This window comes from Bactrocera neohumeralis, chromosome 5 (assembly GCF_024586455.1).
Source record: "Bactrocera neohumeralis isolate Rockhampton chromosome 5, APGP_CSIRO_Bneo_wtdbg2-racon-allhic-juicebox.fasta_v2, whole genome shotgun sequence".
Taxonomy (NCBI): domain Eukaryota; kingdom Metazoa; phylum Arthropoda; class Insecta; order Diptera; family Tephritidae; genus Bactrocera; species Bactrocera neohumeralis.
In genome coordinates, this window is record NC_065922.1 from 78,339,405 (window position 1) to 78,365,026 (window position 25,622).

General features: G+C 37.0%; 1 protein-coding gene across 27 annotated transcripts in view; it reads left to right on the plus strand.

Moving 5' to 3' along the window:
* Window positions 1-25,622, plus strand: part of LOC126759931 (basement membrane-specific heparan sulfate proteoglycan core protein) — a 157,663-nt gene that overhangs the window by 54,371 nt on the left and 77,670 nt on the right. For 21 of the 27 annotated variants that reach the window (XM_050475136.1, XM_050475143.1, XM_050475135.1 and 18 more), the window contains exons 3-8: window positions 1,015-1,585; window positions 1,653-1,821; window positions 1,883-2,046; window positions 2,465-3,574; window positions 4,811-5,176; window positions 5,833-5,955. In XM_050475136.1, the coding sequence (XP_050331093.1) occupies window positions 1,015-1,585; window positions 1,653-1,821; window positions 1,883-2,046; window positions 2,465-3,574; window positions 4,811-5,176; window positions 5,833-5,955 (2,503 nt within the window). Of the gene's footprint in view, window positions 1-1,014; window positions 1,586-1,652; window positions 1,822-1,882; window positions 2,047-2,464; window positions 3,575-4,810; window positions 5,177-5,832; window positions 5,956-10,179; window positions 10,379-21,750; window positions 22,173-25,622 lie in introns of those variants that run through there. The other 6 variants (XM_050475137.1, XM_050475145.1, XM_050475156.1 and 3 more) reach the window with 6 other exon arrangements.

A 25,622-nucleotide genomic window follows, 5' to 3' on the forward strand; every position in this document is an offset into this window, starting at 1 on the left:
TCTATTATCTAACTTTCCATAAGGAGTGTGAGTAAATTGGTTTATTGCTTACGTTGGCTTCGGATGACATCGCAAATATAAACTCACATGCATGCATTACTCTGTGTTGTCACCTAATGGTATACATTTAATTATCGCCTCGCTATCAGTTGATTGGCGAGCCTACTTCACAACATATAGCGAGTCTTGCGCGTTTCAGCGGCCAACTAAGTGTGTGTAATTAGGTTGGATAGGGATTACTAGCATTATCTTTGAAGTACAAAGTACTTAACCGCCACTTGTAGTAAGTTGATGCACTGAATTTGAGAATTTGTGCCATAAAAAAGCGTATCTGTTTTTTTTTACATTTTAAACATTTTAAAAATGTTCCAGAACGCGAAGATACGACAATCAACGAAACACCTTTTTAAATCTATAACTTTAAATACGAATTTTAGTAGAACAACTCAAAGTAGCAGTAAGGCAGGAACAAAAGATCTCTCAAATAAAGCGCCTCTCCATTTATCAAAAGACGGAACAGCCAGATAAACTAGAAAATTGGTCTGACCCGTAACTACATATTAGCACTGCATAAATTACCAGACTTTCTAACAGCTTTAGCTAAAAATATAGAATTTGAAAGAAACCCTAAACTCTAAAATGCACAGAGTCAAAGTTTCATATATCCACCTCATCTGTATTCCCACCATAGAAAGCTAGTAAAGACGCAAACCAACACAACTGTATAAGTTGCGGTATGCACAGTTGGCGCTAATAAACTTTTTCACCACACTGAGCTTTTGACGGTGTCTTCACAGAACTTTCAAACGCAAATGGTATAAAATTATATCTGCAGCAACAAAGCGACTAAAGATTCTTTGTTATTAGTCTTCATTCAACAAAAACTCACCACGGATTTTATGCGAATTTTAGAAAAAGATACTGTTAATAACTTTAATAACCTTGCTGTAATTTAAAAAAGATCTGCTATTGAATGGTAATGCACATACAACACTTCTCTTTCCCTTCTTCTAGCAACTGAGCAATGCCGAACTCAACATCGACGACACCTTCGATATTGATCAATTTGAGGAAGCACCGGCCGCCAATCCAAAATTGTTGCTGGTGCGTAACGAACGCGACCTTGACAATGAATCACTGCTGGAGGACGAACTGCAACCGATTGCGGCCGAAGAAGATGCCGATGCCGACGCCGACAGTGGCAGCTGGCTCGCAAAGGGCGTGAAACGTGTGCGTCGCGAACTGAGTCGGCTATTCGGCAAAGCAGAAGACAAGTCCGCTGCCCACCGCCACCACCGAGTCAGCGGAGGCACAAAAAATAAGCACGTCAAGCACCCGAAGCACCATAAGGCGCACGGTGGCGATGACAAAAAGCATCATAACAAACACCAGCTCAACGGCAAACATCGTGCACATCGGTTGTTGCAGCGACAACGGCCGGATGGCAACGAACACGATAATTTCGAGCATCAAGGAAAGCAAATAAATAAACTAGCGAAAAAACACACGAAACGGCAAAGCGATTACGATGTTGATGGTTCTGGTGATGGCGACGAAGACTTTGTAGTTCCAGATACGGAGCTATGTAAGTATATGTGATGGTTTCTGTTGCATGCACTCAGTTTTAACCTGCCTATGTATGTTGCTTTCAGGGCATACGTTTTTTATCATTACCGAACCGTGGACCGAAGATTTTTCCCGCGAATCGAGTGAAAAATTTTTGGAATTACACCGCCAGCTGGAGATCGCTTTTCGCGATCTTTTCCATGCCACGTTCAGCGATGAAGATTTTGAAATAAATCCAACATTGAAATCCATAAGGTGAGCGGACTAACGATCTTAAAGCCACTGTAACTCTGACTATTTTGTTTTTATGACACAGCCCTAGCAATGATAAATTCAAAGTTTACGCCCTCGTTGAGCTGCAACTACCGAGAGGTAACACTGATTTCAAAAATGTCTTCGAAAGTCAAATTACCCGCTACCATCGTCTGGGTGGCTTAGGCGTCGAGGCTGACGAACGCTTTTATTTCAAGCGTGAAGCCGGTAAGTTCATACTAACGTATTATATAATGGATATGAGTTGCCTCTCTATTAGTATTGGTTAAATAATTTCTATGAAATTTGTAAAATCTAGTTCATAATATTGTCCTTTAGTAGCGTATAACACTCAAATCTCTTTTCCGAAATTCCTAATACAACCGTAAACTTCTTTAAACACTGGGGTCCTCTAATACTTATTAAGTAATCTTTCCGAAGAGTAGTTAAAAACAATTTGGCTATTTATTTTCTTGGGAACCGAAAGATACTCGGAAATGAAATTTTAGGGAAAATTCTATTCACCTCATAATGGGTTTGGGGGTAAGAGATAACAGCATTTTTGGAAAAAGCCATCTTCAAATATACATTCTTTTCACGGTCATCGAATTTAATCATTTAATTCGACTTGAACTTTTATCATTAGAAGATCTTGAAGATGTCGTATATAATCCAGCAAAAGAGTATGATGGTGAAGGCGGTAACGAAGTGCCTACTGGTTATGAATGCGATCCAGAAGTCGGATTTAGGTGTGCAGATGGTTCGTCCATTGCTTGTGAAAGTCTCTGTAATAATCAGTCAGATTGCTTTGATGGTGACGATGAGGAAGAGGCATTTTGTGAAGAACGTCAGCGCATTGAAATGGAGGAAAGGAGACGCCAGCACGCTGAAGAAGAGGACAAAAAGAGGCGTGAACAAGATGAAAAACGTCAACGAGCGGAGGCAGAACGTCGTCGCGTTGAAGAAGAAGAAGAAGAAGAAGCACGTCGTCGAGCTGAAGACGAGCAACGTCGCGCTGATGAAGATCGTCTGAGAGCTGAAGAAGAAGAAGCACGCCGTCAAGTTGAAGACGAGCAACGGCGTGCTGAAGAGGAACGCTTGAGAGCTGAAGAAGAAGTAGCACGTCGTCAAGCTGAGGACGAGCAACGTCGCGCTGAAGAAGAACGCTTCAAGGCTGAAGAAGAAGAAGCACATCGTCAAGCTGAGGAAGAAGACAAAGCAAATGAATTGGCTGAAAGAGAAGAAGAGGAACGACGACAAGAGGAGGAGCATCGTAGTCGAGGCGAAGAGGACGCCGACAATATCCCGTATGATACATATGCACCATATCCGGACGAAGAAAATAACCTATTTACACCATATCCAACTGAGGAGGACAACGATGTGGAATATGATGAAGAGACGCGTCGTCGTAATGAGGAAGAACGTACACGCATTGAACAGGAAGAAGAGGATCGTCGCCTTGCTGAAGAGAAGCGTCAGCAAGAAGAAGACGAGCATCGGCAAGCTGAAGAAAAGCGTCAACAAGAAGAAGATGACCATCGACGTGTACAATATGAAGAATTTGAACGTCGCCGTGCCGAGGAAGAACGCCAACGAGCTGCACAGGAAGAAGAAGAGTATAGACGTGCTGAAGAAGAACGCAGACTGGCTGATGAAGCAGAGGCACGTCGACGTGCAGAACAAGCAGAAGCTGAGCGTCGTCGTTACGAATATGAAGAAGAGCAGCGGAATCGAGAAGACGCAGCAGGACGAGGTAGCGTCATAACGCCGACAGAAGTCCGCATAATACTTTATTTACTATGAACAAAAACATTTTAGATTTAAGCGCTTTATAGCTGGACACGGTTTATAAAAGCGATCGCTTAGCACCGAAAGTCCCTAACTGACTGCAATGTGGCTGTACAAAATGCTTAATTAACACTCCTCACACCAACTAATCTTAGACGCTTATTCTTATCTAACTACTGACCAAACTAATCCTTAACTAATGGTTAACTAATAAGTAAACGGCAAAATATTTGCGTGGCTTACTAAGCAAATTATAAAAATGCGCTTTCGAGTGCTTAGTCGTAGTTAGCTTCGGTTGTGTTTCATACTTTGTCTCTCTCTTTCCGTCCCGCTTGGCGGTACTGGCTGAAGTGCAAAGATTGCAATATTGGCCCAAGCCTAGTCCAAGTTTCGGAGATAACTAACCTACAAGCCTTAAAACTAAAATATCTATAATATTTAACGGGAAATAATAATAATTTCTGTGATTTTAGCTTGATTATTTTTAGATTGGGTATTACAAATTATTGCTTTGTTGTTTATTTCTTGTATTTCTTTCGTTATACGTATATTTTCTTCAAACATTTGTGTACATTACCCATATTGTGTTACATTCTCAATTCTTTCGTACTTTCATTTGATAATTTTCTTCTAAAAAACTTGATTTTAAGCGAACAAATTCATTAATTTGCTTTTCATCAGCTTTTTCAAAATAAAAAAGAATTATTAGAGCTTTTGAAATTCCTACAACCTGGTTTACATGAAAATCGCATTTTCATTTTTCACATGCCACACCCTGTGCTCTCTCATATTTCATATTTATCGCTTTTTGTTCTCTCACCTCTCAAACGCATTGATCAGTCTCCCTTTTTTCTTGCTCATTCCGCATACAGACATACGCGTATACATCCAGTCTCATGCAAGATCCTTGTGTCCTTAATAATAAAGCCATTTCTGTGTGTTCGTGTTTGTATTTTACCCACTACATATGTTTACCACGGTCCTAACGCTTACTGCCTTTCCACCCCGATGTGTTGGGTCAATTTATGTACCTGTGATGTGTTTTCCGTTCCTGTACTTATATGTGTGTCCTCTCTTTCACTGTGCTCGCACGCTCTTTGTACGCTTCGCGCCATTTACAGGGTGTACCGACACAAGTCGGTTAATTGAAAGCTTTCAAATGTTTTATTACCATATTACTATTTCGATTTGATAAATACAGACCCTTACGAAGAACCCGAAGGACCCGAAACGCCCACTGAAGCGCCCGAAGTGTCCGAAACCAACGAGCCGGCATATAATCCCAACTTCGACGAGGGTTCCGGCGATGATTATGGCATTTCAACCGACCGTTCGACAGTCTTCACGGCTGCCGGTTGCCGCGGTGATGCCACATACACGTGCTACAAGTCTGGTTCCCGCATCTGCGACGAACAACGCTGTGACGATCACGAAGACTGTCCCGACGGTGAGGACGAAGAAGACTGTGGTTTTATTTCCGGCGGATTCGATGACAAAGAGGACGACGTTGGGGGCGAAGATGATAATCAGGCTGGTGGAGGAGAAGATGATGGCGGCTATGAACATGGTATAGTGTTTTGTGTGACGTCACATCAGCGCATTCAAACAGACCCCAAATTAAATGTGTTCCAAAAACCCACCCTCATATATCCTTCAATATACATACAGCTGTATATACATTATAAGAACAAGCCCACTCCTTCCTGACCTAAAACCTAAAAAAAAAATTAATGTGTTCCCAATCCCATACACAAACCATTTATATGAATTACGCTAGCTCATCTGTGTTTGTCCCTAGCAACTGCAGCAAGCCCCTCTAGGGTTGCGAAGTGAATATTGACCACAATGGTAAATTTGAAAACTTAAGAAGTACCATTTTCAAAATTAACAGTTTTGAAATTTTTGCAAAACCATTTTTTCCTTAGCGACCAATGTATTGTTGTATATTTATATTTCGCGAAAGTTTAGACATTTGCAGAAATTACTACTAACCATTGAAAATTTTTATTATTTTTGAATGAATTATCTATTAATTTTTTACTGTAAATATTTGCAAGTATTTTAGTTAATTTTTTCTCACCAAAATTGTTTACTCAGTTGTATATTTCCATCTCAGTTGAATTGAACAAGTCGTGCTCGTATAACATCGTGAATGAACCTATTAACTATGCCTTTTATTGGCGAAATTCGTATTCTAATCGTTACTTTACCGAATGCTTGCAGTGTGCTCCGACTCCGAGTTCAAATGTGACGGTCGCTGTTTACCGCTGGAGTATTTCTGCAACGGTAGAGTGGAGTGCCTTGACGGCACCGACGAGCGGGACTGCCCTGATACTAAACCAGAAGGTAAGTGGCGACACATTTTAGCTCGTAGGCTTATGTTTTAAGTAATTTTTATTTTAAGTAATAATTTTAATATCTTTAATTATCTGGTAATTGTTAAAATACGCGCTTATTTGTTTTTTTAGTCCAAACTTAAGCAAACATCTTGAAGTGGTTGTTTTATATTAAAATGCTAGGATCTAGAGCTTAAAAAAGCTAAACAGTTTTGCGCTTTTTGAGAAAAGGAAAAGGAAGGGGCGTGTCTGAATTTTTAAGCTTTAAAAACGGCTTAACTTAATTTCCACTAAACCTACGAGTCTTACAGAAAAAAGTTGTATGACAATAAAAAATATATAACCGTTGTATACACATGTTTCTCACATAACCTCACAATTTATGTGAAAATTTCAAATATTGAAGCTTTTGGGTTTTTATTTTTATCTCGTATAAAAATGTGTCTCTTTCACGAAATTTGGAATATACAGGAGAAAACCTTAAATTAAGTAAATATGTTGATTACTCATGAGGTCGAAGCAGGAAATTTCGACTTAAAAAAAAATTTCAATCAAAAAATCAATTTTTTTTACATTTATAATTTTTGAGATTTTACCCGCTCACTTTACTTAAGTGACTCACGGTACTAGCTATTTCGATACACAAAAGTGTTTCTCAAAATTCGTTTGACATTTGAGGACTTTGCACTTACCCAAAATACTTCTAACGAATTGAAAACGAGCTGCTGTTCGTGCCAAAATATAGTACATATGTCCAATATGTGCCAAAACACACATGCTTTTTGTATAATAATCAATAAATTACACAATTCGTTAAACAAACCGTTATATTATTACAGTACGATACACTCCGAAAACCTATTTTTAAAATTTCCAAACACAAACCGAGTGCAGCAAGCAAAACAAGCAGATTTCCATGAAAATTAATTGCTGAAAAAGTGCAAATAAATCGTTGCAGTGGAAAAAGTGTAACACCAAATCATAAATAAGTGCACACAGTTGCAAGCACAACAACTGGTAAAATATTTACACTACTGTAAAAAGTGGCAACGAATGTGCAGCGTTTTGTGACGGTAAAAACAATTTGTAGCAGTTTAAAATTACGCACTTCACACCGAGCTTCCAGCGGCACCCTGGACCCTGCTACCCGGCTTGGTGTCGCAATCACACCCAGTGGGCAGGATTAAGCGCTAGCCGTGGTATTTGTATCTCATGTGTGTGGGCGTGTTGTCAGCAGTGTGTTGTATTGAGCGTTGTTGTTCTCCACTTGGCTTCTATATTGAGTGCTCTTGTTTGCTGACACTCACTTTCATTTGTTGCGGGCGAGCGTTGCTGGATCTGTGGGTGGATTTGTAAACTTTTTTCCAGATTTATCTAGCTGCGAAAGCGAGAATGTCAAAAAAGTTGCTGAAAGTACTAAGCAAAAGCGTGAGTTGATTAAAAGTTGTCTTTTTTCCCAACTACTGGATGTGGGACAGGACTTAAATACTGCATGCAACATGCCACAGCTTCGAAGCACATAGTTTTATGCTTAAAATAAACATTCCATGGCATGCTTGAAACTAAACTAACGTACGCTAAAGTGACGTCACCAAAAAATCTGATGTTGCCAGCAGCATCGACGTCTTCATTACCTTGCTCTAGAGTTAACCTTGTCAGAAGCTCAGAGTTCGGAGTACGGACTGCTTTCATTTCATTCAGGGAAAGCGAAAGACTAATCTGCTCGGTACCGACTCTTTTTAAAATCTGAACACCATGTATTAAATTTGTTTTCGAGCGCCTGGATAGGCAGGACAAACATTTTCGTGGGACGTATTTCTGTGAGTGGTGCAATCCGAAAATGCAGCAGTGGTTAGACCAGAGGTACGCGATTATATTCCCCGATTTTTGAATAACGTAATCACAGGTGACGAGTCATGTATCTTTGATTATGATCCCGAGACAAAGAAAGGGCGTATCCTCGCCCAAAAAAGAAGAATGAGCAAATCCAAAGTGAAAACGATGCTCACTGTCTATTTTGACATCAAAGGCATCGTCCACCCTGAATTTGTTCCTGTCTTCCTTAACGCCTTTAATGCTTGAAAATCGCGCTGGCAACGCTGCATCGAAGCAAAAGGAGCTTAGTTTGAAAGTTTTTAAAGAATTGTTACGATTGGTTTAATACATTTTTTTAATCGACTCAGTCCTATTACTTTCCGGAAAAACTCAGTATACATACATATGTGAATGCTACCTCTATAGCTGCCTTGCAAAGTGAACAATCGGAACCAATGTGCTTGGACGTTTTTTTATTAGACGAGATATCGTAAAGAAATTAGGGATTGGGTGTATTATTTCCTAGGGAAATGGTACAATCTCCGAAAAATTGTACAGAGCGGATCACTATAGGATACGTTGTTGTATGAAAAGCTGTTCTTTTTGACGAGATATATTCAAGAAATTTGTTATGGGTTATTGTTTAGGTCAACGGTGCAATCTCCGAAGAAATTGTTCAGATCGAGTCTACTATAACATGTTGTTGCCATGCGACCTGGCCGATCAAAGTTCTTGTAAGGAATCCTTTTTTTATTTGTGAAGGGTATTATAGCTTCGGTTTTTTCTGTTGTATAAGGTTGCTATGTGTGACCGAGACATGTATTATAGAGACATGTGGTCTTTGGACACCCAATTTAATGAAAAGAAGATTCAATTGTGATAAAAAAAAACCAAACTTAAGCGTCGCCTTTCCATTAGCTTCTTAGCAATTAATGGGTGTGCGCTTACGAGTATTCCCATACCGCTTGACGTTACCCCAACTACTCGGCATCTGAATTAAGATGGTTGGTTTGAGGTTTTTATTAACATTTACGCTCATATCTTTACCTTCAACGAAAACCATTTAGTTCTATGCTGCAGTATGTCACTTTTTTGTGATTTTGTTAGCGCTTTTCAACTCTATATTTTGCTAACAACTCTGCTTTACCACTTTATTGCACTAAAGCATTTTGTTTTGATTAGATTTTCGTTGTAGCACAATTTTAGACAACAAATTTTCACTTTCGCTAAACACGAAATCATCTTGCCGCCTTTTTGCGAGCAAAAGCCAAACACTCCCAGCGGACAAATTGACACACACAAGGCGCACACATACACATATTCGTTGCTGGAGTTGAGAATGTGTGTGTTTACAAAAAGCACACATTTGCGCGGGGAATGTAAATGTGCAACACATGTAATAAATTTTGTGGCAAGTGCACAAATCCGAAATGGATATATTTGCGAAATTCCAGCTCTCGCTTTTTTAAGCGAAGTGAAAACAAAATTCTCATTGCACGAAATTCTATGAAGTGGAAAAAAGTACTTGCCACTTGCAACAATAAATGCAAATTTATTACTGCATTATGGCGAATTCTAATTGATTTTGCGTGCTTTAGTTGTTTGCATTAGTTGTTGCCTTCTTTTGGCATTAAAGTGGGAAATTAAAAAGCACACAATTTCTTCGTTTTCCAACACTGGGCGCTCATTTGGCGCTATGCTTGCACTTAATGCATTTCATGCTCGGAATCCGCGCGATTTACGCGCAATAAATTTGTGTGTTATTACAAGCTGCCACCGCAGAGTTGTTCAGCGGCAGCAATTGCACTGTTGCAAGTATTTTCTTCTTGCTACGCATATGCCTTGCCAACGTTCTGACGTTCATGCAACAGTTGTTTTGCGCGCACAAATTGCTCGCCATACGCACCGCTGTTCACCTGTGTGGCATGCAGCACGTGCTGGCGACTTTGCGCCAAATGGCGTTTGTTTTTTTTACACCGCGTCGTAGTCGGCGCGCAGTTGGCGCTCGGCCTTCAGCCAGCAACACTGCAAGCACTTCCGCCGTGGCAGGCGCAGCAGCTTAACAGCGCTGTTGTCGCGGCTGTTAAGTCGCTGTAAAGGTCAGCGCTACATGCACCGCAGCTAGCAACCAACAGCGCGCACGCGGCTGCCAAACATTTGTACAGCACTGGCCTCGGCTGTCAACACTAGTGCGCTTCGGCTCAACACGAGTGCTTGGGCCGTTGTCGGCGCGCTCTAGTGTGACGCGTCGCTGCTCGTTTCATTGCCGCATGTGGTGCCGTGTGTGCCACGATTTTGCTCGGCTTACTGCGCGGTGGGCGCTGGCAACGCAGTCGTTGCACAGCGTTGGCTTTTCCGGCTCAACACGAACGCCTCGTAGCGAAGTGGAAATTTCAAATGCTTCAGTCCAACTGCAGACGTGAGCTCGTGCGAAAGCTTTGTGCGCTGAAAACACTTGGTGTCGGCTATTCTGACTACTTTGACTATAAAGGCAAAGCAAACTCTATAGAGTGGTTGACGCGGGTGTTTCAAAAAATCAACCAGAAACATTAACGAAATAGAAAAAATAAAAAAAGTTTACAAGCGCAGTTAACGGAAATAACCGATGGTGTGCAACGGTAGTGTTCTCTTATATTTAATTTTCAAAGCAATTCAAAGGATGCGGGCGAAAAAACAAATTCATTTGGCAGATAATGCGAAAACAATTCAAAACGTTTTTCAGTGGCACTCACTAAATGACAGGCGAATCGCTGCTGGACCGCAGCAAAGGACTTGGAAGCGAATGAAACGTCTTTTGTGATTGCCCTGGAGAACATTAAAAGCACTTTTACTCAATCAAATTGCTTGCAACGCCATGAGAAATAATAAATGAAACCGTTGCATTGTCCTCCAATGCGAGAAAATGCGAATTTGAATTTAACGTCTCTTGCTGCCGTGACAGCGCTGTTGCACTCAAGTGTTGCAAATGGACATGTGCAACGGTTGCAAGAGCTTGTGTGCTTCATTATACATATATACAGACGAAAGAGTGTGTGTGTGTATGTGGCAGGAGCGACAGTTTAAAAATAAAATACAATTTAAATAATTTATGCATGGAGGCGTGGCAGTATATGGGCGGGCAGTTGACTTAAATGCCGGTAATTTGTAAATCGACCTCAATTTGAAGTCCTTTTGCTAATTTGTGTGCTGTGAACAATATTAATTTCAATATCCTCTGCGATTTGGACTATCTGTGGCACCATTTAGACTTTACGGCTGAATTTTTAACACTATTTTATTTTCAAAAATGTATGTGTGAATATCTTCTTGTTTGAGGTTTATAAAAATAATTAGATTGTAAAATTAGTGCTTTTAGCTGGCTGTTACAAAGAAAGCTACTCTAGAGGCTTGAATTTCAAGCAATTTTGAAAGTGTTGCAAAAATTATTTGAATTTTGAAAAATCCTCTTGTAAACAAATTCTTGAATAGTTAAGCTTTCAAATTATAAAAAGCCTAAAAAATTACTTTTTTTTAATTCTAGACCAGAATACCCCTCAAAGACCTTCTATATCTTAAAAAAAATATATTTTCAATGGTCATAACAGTTTCGAAACTTTGCTAAAAAACATTATTTAAATATTAATAATTTGCTTTCTGCTTTAGAAGTAAATCCAAAGCTGAGGTTAGCATAATTTTTTACTTCAAAATTGCTTTGAAATTTTAAAGATTAAATTTATATATTTAAAATAATTTTAGCTCAAATTATTGCTCAAACTGTATGCTTCAATATTTTTTTATGAAGTTAAAAGCTTGTTTTCAAATTTATTAAAATTAAATTTTGGATTTTTCCTTGTAAGTTTTTTTCTCTCTCAATTTTTATTGTGCAAACTATGCTTCAATATTTTTTTTTATAAATTTAAAAGCTTTTCAAATTTATTAAAACTAAATTTTGGATTTTCTCTTGGAAATTTTTTACGCTTTCATATTTTATTGTGCAAACTATGCTTCAATAATTTTTTTATGAAGTTAAAAGCTTTCAAATTTATTAAAATTCAATTTTGAATTTTTTCTTTCATATTTTTTCGGCTTTCAATTTTTATTGTGCAATATTTTTTTTATGAAGTTAAAAGCTTTTCAAACTTATTAAATGAATTTTTTCATAGACATTTCTTTCGCTTTCAATTTTTATTGTGCAAATTATGCTTCAATATGTTTTTTAGAAATCAAAAGTTTTATTTTTAAATTTATTAAAATTCAATTTTAGATTTTCTCTTGCCAATTTTTTTCGCTTTTAATTTTTATTGTGCAATATTTTTTGTTTATAAAGTTAAAGGCTTATATTTCTAAAATTCAATTTTGGATTTTTAAGTAATATGCCTATCAAAATGTTGCAGAACTCCCGCATTATTTAAACGTAACTTCTATCTCTTATATGAGCGTAAAATTTCGTGTCAGTTTCACTGTCCTTCGATTGATGTTGGAATTCTGACCATTAATTTGAGTACCTGGAATTTCGAATAAGCTTAACATGCTTCGCTCATAAATACTCTTCTACATCTTCAGAAACATATCGAAGGCAATCTCATTTGTCTCAATGATATATTTTATTTCACTGTCTCCACCTAAACGCTACAAATTCAGCTATTAATCCGTGCATTATTGAGGAATTGAAAACCAAACACATTTGCCACATTTTAGGAAACATTTTCGAGCAATTCCAATTGCCACACCAACACACACGCACAAGTGTATTCTCGCAGCGAAATTGTTGTAAATGAACTCAGCTAAGCTACCATCGGTCCATCAACGGCGCGATCACTTCACAGTTTAGCACTTTGACGCTAAAATCATAAAGTGGCAACTTCAACTGTGTGCGCTAATAGTGCAGCCGTAAAAAGGGTGCCACAAAACCGAATTTATTGCGCCACAAATGAACGCTGAACACCAATCGAACACCTAATCAAAATCGAATGCGCAAATGACAGTGATGCGCTGAAGAGTTTGTGGCGTTCGAATGCACACTTGCTCGTAAAGCACAACGTGTTGCAAGCACTTTTATTTCATTCAAAGAAAACGATTTCCATTTTTACTTGTATGGTATGTGGGTATGTGTGTGTGCGAGCAAGAATTAGGTTTATTTGCGTTGCATAAATAAGGCGCTGCAGCTGTGACGCCCTCCCCCATTTCATTTGTGGCACATACATATAGCGCGCTGACATTGTTTTATTTTCGGTGTTCCATAATTTGTTTTCAAATTTTCTCCACACCACGGCTCTTTGGCTGGCACTTTTATATAGTTTTGTTGTGTTTTTTTTATGTAGACTTTATTCGCCGTTGCCTCTCGCAATACGAACCAGGTACTTACATATATCAGAAGCCAAAACGTACAAAATATGGCTGCCATGCGTTGCACTGAATTTGTATGCACCAAATATTTTGGAAAATTTATGAAGTGCAACCATTACTTGATTTATTGCCAAGAAAATGTAATTTGTGACTGAATTTCTGTTCCTGTGCCATGTTATGCATGTCTTTTGAAATTAGCAATTCCTAATGACGATCAAATTTCTGAACATTTGCATTTTCAAAACTTATCGTCCGGTTAATTATAGATGTAATTAATTTCTTTGTATCAAAAATAAGATTCTACAAATTTTCTATTTTTTCTTATACCCTCAACAGGGTTTGTAACACCCAAAAGCAAACGTCAGAAAGTCAGAAAGTATATATCTTTATATATAAAAATTACGTGTCACGTTGTTTATCCGCGATGGACTCCTAAATTACTGAACCGATTTGAACAAAATTTAGCACACCACGACCAGTTCGAACCAACTTTGAAAATAGGATAGTAAAAACCACTCATAAATAAAAAATACAGTGAAAGCTCTAGTATACATATAAATTATCAAAGTGGCGAGCTGAATCGATTTAGCTATGTTGTCCGTCTGTTCGTCGGTCCGTCTATCTTGTCCCTGAGTTTATGAGATATCGATTTTTGGACCAATCTTTTTCTCACCTAGAGGGTGTTCGTTCAAGATATTGTCACGAAATTTTGCTCTGCTCTCTCTTTCCAAAGAAAATGGTCAAGTCGAATCACTATAACATATACATAGTTGTCATACAAACCGAACGATCGGCATCAAGTCAAGAAAATGCGCTCATTTGACGAGATATGTTCTCAAAATTTGGTATAGATTTTTCCTTAAAATAACGCTATAATATCTGAAGAAATTTCCTAGATCGGACAACTTTATCATATAGCTGTCATAAAAACTGAACGAAGAAAATCAAGTTCTTTTTGGATGCTTCGTTATTTGTGAAGCGCTTTATAGCAGCCGCAGTTAACGTTGTTTTTTTTTTTTATTAGTTGAAGAAACAAAAAAATCCGCGAAACTGTAGAGAAAAGCTTTTGGTTTTCTTTTTAATTTAATTCTTTAATATTTAAAATTTATTAATAATTTATTTAATATTTATTATTAATATTTCACTTACTTTTTCCAAAAATCAATATAACTGTGGATGTATTTGAATATTAGAAACATATTTATTATCAATTATTTTTTGAAAAATTTTCTCCATAATTATTTAAAAACATTTTCGTCTAATTACTGCAGTGGAATTAGTTTCATGATCTCCTCTCGAATTATCATTAATATTCTTAAAAGAATTTAGATTTTTATATGGTAGCACAACCGTTAGAGGAATACACAGCCATTGAAACGTGTCCAGAAACTAATTTTTCGGCTCAAATGGGTAAAGAAATGCAGGTGTTTTCGAAATTCCAAAAAATTTTTTTCATTTCCAAAACTTATTTCGCCGCCTTTTCCAATAAATTTAAAATACTCCGCCAGCAAAACTATTTTTCCAACAACAGCGCTGGTTAATCACCCATTTACCTCGTCATTAATCAAATACTATTAATCACTGTCGGTAAGCAATCGAATTATGCCGCCCCTTAACCGCCTACGAGCCAGCAACAGACGTGTTGCACCTACACTTGCGCCGCCGCTGCAGCAAAATTACCAACAAGCGCCGAAAAAGAAAGAGCATTTGAAAATGACGGAGGGAAAACAAATTTGGTAGCTGGAAATTTGCTTCAAAACATATAAAATTAGACACCAAACATAGGCAAGTGAGCGCCGCACATTGTTGCACGCTACACAATAAATAACGCCGCCGACGCGTACACGATCATGCGGCAGTGCGCTGGTGACAGCAACGCCAGCCATTTGTTGCATGCGCTGTAATATGCTGCCAAAAGCGATAAAAATTCATGCTGAGCAGCCAAAAATATCGAATGGGGCAACAAAGTGATCTTGACACTGTGCTTGTGTGTGTGTGTGTCCGCTTATAGCGCGCATGTATGTAGCGCTTGCTATTAAGTGACGGCATGCAACAACGTAATGCAATGTAAATGTGGCAGGCAAACTACGCGACTGTCAAAGCACATTAAACGATGTGGCAAGAAGGCGAACAAGCGCGATTTGACGCTGCTGCACCCACTTTTCCTACTCCTTGTGTTTGGTTATTGCAGTTGTTGCATGACGAAATCAACGATCGTGCGGCAATAATGCCTGCTTGTTTGCACGCGGCAGCAGCTAATTGAGTCGTCTTCACTCACACACACACCAGCAAACATGATTAAATGCCGCTTGTTTGTCACAATTTCAGCGAACTTTCAACAAGCATTTGCATATGTTGCACGAAAAATGCCGCAATTTGCTGCCGATTATCGGCAATAATTCGCGCAAATTTCGTCAATTCTTTGGCGATTTTTTACCACTCGTGAGAAATATTTAACCAACATGTATTAGCATATCGTGGGCGTGGCATAATGACAGAAATGCCAACCAAGCAATTTTGTAGTAGAATTTCAGCGCCTAAGAGTCTGTTGTTGTTGTTCTTGTAGCGGCAGAAAATATTCCTGAAATTCCTGTAGTAATTTGTAGGAAGGCTGTCAGTTTGACATTACTTGGCTGTATAGAAATCCGGGCCGACTCTGTCTGGTGACGCGCTTGTGTTTTTCTGCATTTTATTTACACCCAAGTGTTGCATATTTATTCTCTCACGCTCTTCCTCATTTTGTATGCTTCAGTTTCCTTTAGACTGTCATTAACTGCTGACTGCAGCACTTCTTGGGTACAGCTGTTGTCACTCGGCTAATACTTTTCAACGAAGCAGCGCGCTGAAATTGGAGTTGCCGAGCCCTTAGCGTGTATGGTGAGCCCAAAAGTCGCGTTGTAAAATGAGGAAAAAGTCAGTGAAATTATGAGAACTCAGCGCTGGAAAGGTTTTGAAAAAATACCGAAATTTTACCGGCTTCCACATTTTTTCTCTCCGCCGAATTTAGCAAAGTTGCGCGCTCTTTACAAAACAATCAGAAAAACATACAAACATACATATGTATATGCTTCTATGCGTTATTCACTTGCTTTGCAAAATCTCTTCTAAACAAAAACAATAACAACACTGAGATAATTAAAGCAAATACTGCAATAAAGCCCGAATTTTACAAGGGTAACGTCATCCAACGCTCAATAAAACGGCCAGCGTTCGCTCGAGTGCGCACTGCCAGTATGGGGTGTGGGTGTTGCATCGCCGGCCGGCTGCGAAACCATGCACCGCCACAGGTGCACCCATAAACCGAAATACCTGCTTTGGCTGCTCGATCCGATCACATGTTCTATGCGGTGCACATATGCACACAGGCGGCTTGGCGGCTTGGCGAGCGGATGGGCTACGTAAGCGCTGTAAAATGACTACTGCGCTGTTTTCGGCAGTGCACAAGCGCACACGCACACCTGCACACGGCTCTGCATTAAATTGCGGGTAAAAATCTGCTTATGCAGCCACATATTTCTGTGGGTATTCGGTTTCTATGTACTTACATATGCAAATACATAGACAGCCAGCGCTGTTATTTCGCCAGCAGTGGTGCGGCAAGCCACCGGTATGGCGAATTTAATTGAGTTGTAATTTATTTATTTAAATTTATGCCACAAATGCACTTGAACTTGACAAAGCAAGCGATTTTTTCTACAAAAGCGCAGGCAGAAGCACACACAAGCCTAACTAGCTACCGAATTGTGGCCCAGACATGAGCGGCAGGCGCGTGCTATGCATTTCAAGTCTAAAAAATCTCGTTTCCAACGCACATGCAATATTTTACTTACAATTAATCATATAAAATTAGTTGGAAAATATTTTCGAAATTAAATTTTCCACCAATACATATATTTTCTTGCAATTAGCAACGCTCTTGACCAATTTCATTGCCTTTTACTTTCAACGCCGATAATTGCTGCCAAGTATATGACATCATATGCTGAGCGCTAATAATAAATACCGTTATTGCATAATATTCAACAAAGAAATATATGTTGGCGAATGCGAAAATTTTTGGCAAAGTCGAAGCAAATACAAATGGCAAACGGCAGCATGTGTCAGCATTTCTGGCGGCCAAGTGCTGCCACTTAAGCATTCAAAATTGCAATGTTCTTAAAACTACGGCAATTATACGCTTCAGGAGTTGTAAAATCTGAAGCAAGTGATACAAACGGGCCTGTAGGGCTCAGGGAAGGTGTACTTGATCTAACTTCGAGGTACTCGGAGCGTTGAAGGATTCCTTTGCTAGTCATATGAGTCGAACTTGTTGTGAGACACGTGTAGGCGTATAATTCGTGAAAATTGTCAAAAAATGTGTTATTATATGATAAAATTAAGAAGTTTTCAAATAAATAAATTTTAATTAATTTCAACTAAATTTTTGAAATTTGTTGAATTTGGTTATTAATGAAATTAATTTTAATAACTGATAAGTGTTAGTCATTCGGTAAATGAATTTAGTTAAACTTTATTTGACTATTAATTAAATTAATTTTATTAATTATTAAATTTTAGTCATCCCATATATAATATATTTGAAATTTTTAGAATTTTAAGTCATTCGATAAATAAATTATACACATTTTTTAAATTCTGTTTAATTTTAATAATAGTTAAATTAATTTAAGTTATCGCAAAATTAAACTAAAACAACTAAATTAATTTTATTAATTAATAATTTTTAGTCGTTCGATAAATAAATGATTTACAATTTTTAAAATTTGAATAGTACTGAAATTAATTTTAATTAACTTAATTTTAATTACGAAACTATTTGAGTCATTCGATAAACAAATTAATTTAATTTTTTTTTATGTTAATATTAGTTAAATTAATTTTAATTATCACAAAACTAAACTTAAAAAGGTTAAATTAATTTTATGAATTAATAATAAATAATTAATAAAAAGTTATTTAAACTTTTTTTTATTTTAATATTTATGAAATTAATTTTAATTTTTAAACATTTTGAGTTATTCGATAAATAAATAAATTTAAAATAAATAAAAAAATATTTGAATGATAATTAAATTAATTAAATTAATTTATAATTTTTAGTCACTTGATAAATTAATTAATTTTTAATTTTTTTAACTGAATGCAAATTACAATAGTTTTAACTATTATAAATTTTGACTCCTTTTATAATTAATTAATTTATAATTAATTTTGATTTTATAACTTTTACTTTTGTTTCATTCGAATGTTAGTTAAATTAATTTTAAAGAAATTGTGGAAAATAGGGAAGGTATAGTTGATATATCCAAAACGGCCTAACTTTACAACACAAGGAGAACCTTATATTTGTAATTAAGCTTTCTTATTTATGACATACTCTAAGTCTAGTTCGATCTAAAAAAGTTCTGATAAAGCCCATATGTGACAGATTACTACAGTCATACGGCAAAACTGTTGTTGCTTTATTGCCACTACATTGAGCATGTGTTGACCTAATATTTTTGCCGAAGTCTCGCGTTTTCGCTTCATACCACAATCAACACTCATTAGAATGCTTTCAATATAACCTCACTGATCGTTTTGTAAACTTCTGACTCAGAGCCTTTTTTGCACTAAGCGAACTCAACTGCTTTGACAGCTATTGATGCGCTTCTGCAAAAAAAAAGCAATCGCTACATGTCGCAGTTTTCAAATTGCCTTTATTCTTATTTCGTTTTTTTTTTTACCGCTATTTAACATAAAATAAAACAAAAAACAGTCGTTTTACCGGCTGGTCGGCGTGTGCGTTGTTGTTGTACTTGTAGTCGTTTGTAGCTGGCAAAATGCCTGCATTTTTAATTGAAACTAAAATTCCAATTACTCTTTAGAAATCAAAATGAGAAAAATGCCACAAACTGCTACAAAGCAATGCATTATTCACCGCACACACATACACATGTACGCCGCATGTTAGGGGCCAGCTGAGCCCCAACTGCTGCTGAGTGTTTGCTACAACTTACGCATAATTTAGTTGCGCCAATAGCGAAATGCGCGTGTTGCAAGGCGGCTTTTGAATATTGAAAGGAAAAACACATTTTTTAACACACACACACGCACTGAGGCTCAGTTCTTTAGAATTTTTTGACTTGTCTGTATTTGGGGAAGTGTGCTTTTAGGCGCGGCGCACAGTTTTCTGTAATTCCTTGTAAACACTTTGCTGTTGCATGCATCTTAATGAGCATGTTGCAACTGCTGGCGCTTTTTATTGCTTTTGTAGGTTGCTGCCTGCTGGGTTGACTAGATTTTTTACTTGATTTCTTATTTTCATTCACTTATCGTCTGTTAATGCTAACAAGTTATTCATTAAAATTAATGACGCGCCACTAAAGCTAGCCTAAAGCACAGTTAAGCGTTATAAAACGCTATTGAAGCAAATACCGTTAGCTTAACCAGTACAAGTTGCAAGCACAAAGCGCTGCGTTCACTGTTGCAACTTTGAGGTACAAAACACAATGGTGGAGTTTTTTACAAATAACATTAGTCGAACTTTTTGGGAGTTAGGTGTGGGGGTCTAATTCTTGGGAATTTCCAGAAAATATAATAATATTCAAACATTTTTAACAGTTTGCAAAAAAATATTTTAATTAAATTAATTTAATTAAAGTCATTCGATAAATAATTTAATTTAAATTTTCGAATTTTTTGTTTGAACTTTAATTAACTGACATTTATTAATTAATGTTTTGAACATTTGATAAATTAATTAATTTTTTTAAATTTGTTTAATTTGAATATTAATTAAATAAATTTTTTTAATTAATAATTTTGGATCATTATTTGACCTAATTTCAATAATTAATAATTCTGAAGCATTTATTTCAAATAATTTAATATTGTTTAATTTGAAAATTTGATTCGACGAATTAATTTACTTTTTGATATTATTTAAATTAATTGAATATTAATTAAATTAATTTTATTAATTAATAATATTGAGGTTTTTCACAAATTAATTAATTTAAATATTATTAGTTTGGTTTAATTTGAAAATTAATTTAATTAATTAATTATTTTGAGTCTTTCTATAAATAAATTAATTTCAGTTTTGAAATATAAAATTAAGAAAATTCAATTTTTATTTGAAAGTAGGGCCACCAGCTCATAATTGTGCTGTGTCTTCTTATTCCGCTCATTTAGCCTTTCTTTTCACTTTCAATTTTCCGATAATTATGTGCTTTTGACTTGTGCTCGAGTTATCATGCACATCAAAAGAAACGGCGAAAAACAGCAAAAACAACAACTAAAAAATAAGCGAAATCAGAACATTCCCACAAGTGCGTCGCGCCTTCGGCATAATTTTTTTTCTCTGCGAAATTTGCATCTGAATATGAAAATCACAACAATGTGCACGCGCCTGTATGTTTGCTCTGCATTATTATTGTTGTTGTTGTGATTATGGTCGCGGCACCGAATGCCGTTCGCGATCTTTAAAAAATATTGTCATGTAAATGAGTGTTGCAAATGTCGCAATAAAACGGCTGACGAGCACTCAGCACAACAACAATAATAGCATAATGGGAAAAGTGAAAGAATCGCTTGCGAAAGGGGAGGGGGGGTTCAGGCAGCTGAGTGAAAAGCAGACGAGTAGCCAGCAGGAGGCAACAAATGACAACAGAAAACACATTAGAGTTGTTAATATGCTCAAAGGGGCAAGCCACATACAACTCTGCGTTACTTGCCACACACACACTTTTATATGCATTTGTATAAGCGCGGCAACCTGCGAGACGCTGGAGACGCGCGTTTTCGCTGTTGCAACCGCAAATGACGCAAAAAGCTGGCTGGTTGTTGCTGTTGTAGTGTAAAACAAATGAGCAATTGAATGCAACAAAAGAGCGAATGAGAGCTTGAGTGAATGACTGACTGACTGAATGGCACGATGGGCGACTGCTGCGGTAAGACGCCCACAACGTAATAAAAATTTTGCGCAAATTAAAAACAGTGCGGCGCGTTCGGGGAGAGGAAATTTTATTTATTTGTATATTTGTATGTCTCTGTGTGCGTGTTGTGCTCGCTTGAATGTGTGTGTGTGCGTTGTATCCTTAATTTGACCAACTCGTTGACAGCAATGGATAGCGGAAACGAGTCAAAGGTCACACCCGTAACGGAAGCATTGAATTTGCCACAAATGTGTATGTGTGGCAACAACACATCCGGTGATATGTGCTCACAGCATGCACAGCGGCGTTGTCCTCGCAGCGATTTCTCGCCTCTTCAAGCACTTAAGACACAGTCAACTGATTCCGCATTCATTGCCACTCACCATTTTGCTACATCCGTGGCATAAAATGTGTTCAAAGCAAAATCAGCAACACCGACCGCACGCTGTGCATTTTTATGACCGTCACGCCCACAAACCGGACAACCCAGAAAAAGAAATTAACATTTTAGTAAATACCAAAAAGCGCGTGTCCTTGCTTCAGCATCCTGTCGGGATAATGAAGCATGCAACACATTAAAAGCTAAACTTGAGTGCAACCGCGTGAATTTCTGCATTTTCTCGCAATTAATTATGAGCAAAAAATAAATTTACACTGTCACCGATTTGCAAGCAACGCTCCCTACGCCGACCTCGCGCGCGCACCGTCCCTTATATGTTCTTTCTCTCTCCCTTTTTTGCCTGTAGCATCGCACACACATTTATATGCTGCCATTGTCATTAATGTTGTGGCATTTAGCGCTCGCGTTTTGAACGTGCCACAAAATTGTGTTTAAAATAGTCAAAACTACAACAAAAACAACAACAACTACGTGTTAAAACTGCCATAGTTAAGCGCCACACCACACGCACACCGTTGCTACGTAAGCAGTGCGACCGCCAGTAGTCGAAAATGGGGTGGCCCGGCCCCGAAAACACCCACACGAATCCCACTAGCAGCGGTTCTTGCAACAGCATGGCCACGCCCTCTGCGTGCGCGCCCACTAGATTGAACTCAACGCGTCCACGTCGGCGCCGCTTGCCACTGCGTGTGGTGTTGCTGGCGCTGTTGCTAGCGGCGCTGTTCGACGCGCTGCCCACAAGTGCCGCACGCGGTTACTCTTCTTATGGTAAGTATATATGCCCGCGCGCGCTCGCCTTTTTGCCTAGTTCAATGTTTGTTTAAGTAGTTAAGCTTCCAATCTGTCCAAATCAATTGATAAGTGCCATCAACCTTGAACAAAATTGATGCGGCGCCAGCAACTCCCGCGACACTGTGATTGCAACTGCAACATGCCTCCTCAATCAGCGTTTGCAATAATACAAGCGCTTTAATTGCGCAAATTTTTTATTTGTTGCGGCTGCATTTGCTGTTGGCGTGTTTGTTGCAACATAAGTACGTGATTGCTGCAATAAATTTCAATCAAGTGCCGCTGTAGCAGCTATTTGTGGGGCTACAGCAGTCTGTGCAACAGTGCGTTACTCGAAATCTGGTTATTTGCGCTTTAATTTTCTATGCACAACTGTTTTACCCCATATTTATTAACATTTTTTTGAACCGACGTAATTTTTTATATTTTATTTCTAATAAGTTTGAATTACTTTTTGAATTTAATTAAGTTTTTCTTTTAATTGAAATTAATTTTTGGTTTCATATGCACTTTTTATTACTTTTATGGTTTTTGTTTATTTTTCTTGGCATTATATTTCATTTCTAACAATTGTAAATTATAATTTTTTTAATTAATTTTTTTAAATTATTTTTCCTCTCGATTTCTCTAAAATTTTATATTTTATTTCTAATAAATTTGAATTATTTTTTTTTTATTTTAATGAATTTATTGTTATACTTTCTTAATTCTCATAATTTCTAACAATTTCAAATTATTATTTTTTAATTAATTTTTTTTTCTCGATTTCTCCTAATTTTTTTATTTTTTATTTCTAATAAATTTGAATTATTTTTTTTAATTTTAATGAATTTATTGTTATAGTTTTTTAATCCTCTTAATTTTTAACAAATTAAAAGTATTTTTTTTAATTTATTTTTTTCTCGATTGCTCTTAATTTTTTTATATTTTATTTCTAAAAAATTTGAATTATTTTTTTAATTTTAATGAATTTATTATTATAATTTTTTTAATCCTCTTAATTTTTAACAATTTAAAATTAAAAAAAGTTTTAATTAATTTTTTTCTCGATTTCTCTTAATTTTTTTATATTTTATTTCTAATAAATTTTTTTGATTTTAATGAATTTATTGTTGTAATTTTTTAATTTCTCTTAATATTTGTTATTTCATCCCAAAAAAATTTTTAAATTTTTCTATTTTAATTTTCAAGTTTTGTAATAGTTTTTTCTTTCCTTAAATCAAAACTAAACTGTTGCTGTGTTTGTTTTATTTTTTGTTTATTTCAAAACTTTTTTATACTCTTCCAATTAGTATTTTTTTAATTTAATAGACCTTGCAACATTTTATTTATTTATCGCCTTTTAATTTAATTTCATTTTGTGCATTTTTCATTTATTAAACATTGAGAATATTTTCGTTTTTAATTACCGCATGCACAACTGTTGCATGCTTCGCACGTATGTAAAAAAAACACAACAAAAGCAAAAACCAACAACAACACCCATCGATATTAATGATTATTAATTACTTTGGCTGCCTGTTGCACTTGTTGCACGTACGCGCACAACCATGCCGCGCAATTAATAGTTGCAACATGTCACCATTGTAATTGACCGCAAAATGCCAAGGTTGTTGCCAGGCGCGAGCACACAATTGCATAATTTGCGCAAAATAAAAACACAATAACAACAAATAAATAATAAATAGAAAATTCGAAACTCAATTTTTGCAAATCGATATGCACACGCATCAATTTGTTGCACAAATACTCTTTAAGTGAGATTAATGAGCGTGAAAGATGCATATTTTGCGTGTGAATCAATAAATTCATTTAAAAGACGCAATGAAACCAATTTAGCATTTATGTTGCCCATACCACATATAACAATAATGAGAATTTTTATTAAAAAGATTTGATGTTAATGCATAAAACTCTTTTCATTAGCATATTCACCATGTTTGCGTTTTTGCCATTCAAGCTTGCTCAAGCAGACAGCAAATGCTTATGACAACTCTGTCAGAGCTGACTCTTCCGCAGCGCCACAGTTCAGTTGCAGCTGAGGCGAACTCATTAACCGCAAATAACCGTTCGATTGTGGTGAATGCCGCAAACAGCAAAAAATGCATTAAATGTCACAGCGACAGCGCGCAACAGGCAGCAGACCAACGATTTGATTGCTGCAGTTCAATAGTTTGTAGTTTATTATTGTTGCTGTTGCACGCTTTGCTGGCATTATGCGGCGACGGCGACTCATTGCGTTGCACAGCTTTCTTTCCCATTTCCCATTGTTTATGCGCGCAATCAAAGTGCCACAGCGCGCGGCTGCATGTGACTTTTCAAACTACTTTTGCTGGCAGCCAACGGCGGCTAGGCGCTGCTGAAGGGCGCAAACGTGTAGGCAGCAAATCAGAATATGAGCAACAAGCGATTGTCGTAATTTAATTGCAACAAACGGTTTTTGGAGTGCCACAGTTTTTGTTTACAAACGAAGTTCGGCTGCCCTTAAAAGCAGCACTTGAATGCAGCAACAACCATGCACAAATGGCCGCCAGCGCGACCACAGCAATGTAATAGTGTAAACAGCTGGCATTGTAGTTGTTGTTGCCACACATAAGCAGGCATTTTCATGCTGACGTTTTTTGTTGCAACAGGCACTTAACTGTTAATTGTGTGCGCCACTTTTGTTTGCCACCAATAACAACAAGCCACACACGAACAAAACAGCATATTGTCCACTTTTGTATGCTGTTTTGTTTGCGCATTGCTGTTGTTGTTGTGATCTTGAAGTGAAAATTAAGATGCAAGTGTGAATTAATTGGAGCGTTCATAATCACAAAACTTGCCACACTGCAACAATGCGCTCAGCTTACTCATACGGCTAATAAAGTGCTTCTTATATGCATGTATGTGTGTGTGTGCATTGGACGATGTGTGACTCTAAGTGAACATTGTGCCACATCTAGAAACGTAACAATTAGCCCCATTTCTCGGCTACTTGAAGCAATTTTTTCGCTCTCGATTCTATTAACACGCTGATTTATGTGTTTATTTAAAGCTTTTGCTTTCAAAGCTCCATAAAGTATTACATAAGCGCAAACTAATATCAGGATTAAGTGGCTACAAATATGTACAATTCAAAAACGCGTCAGAAAATGTGTTCATTTATATTTATGAAGACATATTCCATATCAAAATATAAATAAATTGAAAAACAGCTTTCGCCAATACAATAGAATTTGATTTAAACGGTTGTCAAGCTTAGCACCATATCGTGTATTAAAGAGATTTATTTCAAATGCGCTTCTTTCCTTTTAATCGGGTAAGCCAACAGCTTTCACTTTACAACTTTATAACTTGTAATAAAAGCTTTCAGTTTCAAATGTTCCATCAATGGCTTTTATTTAATTTTCAAGAGCTTTCACTTACAGTTAAAGTGAGCTTTCACTT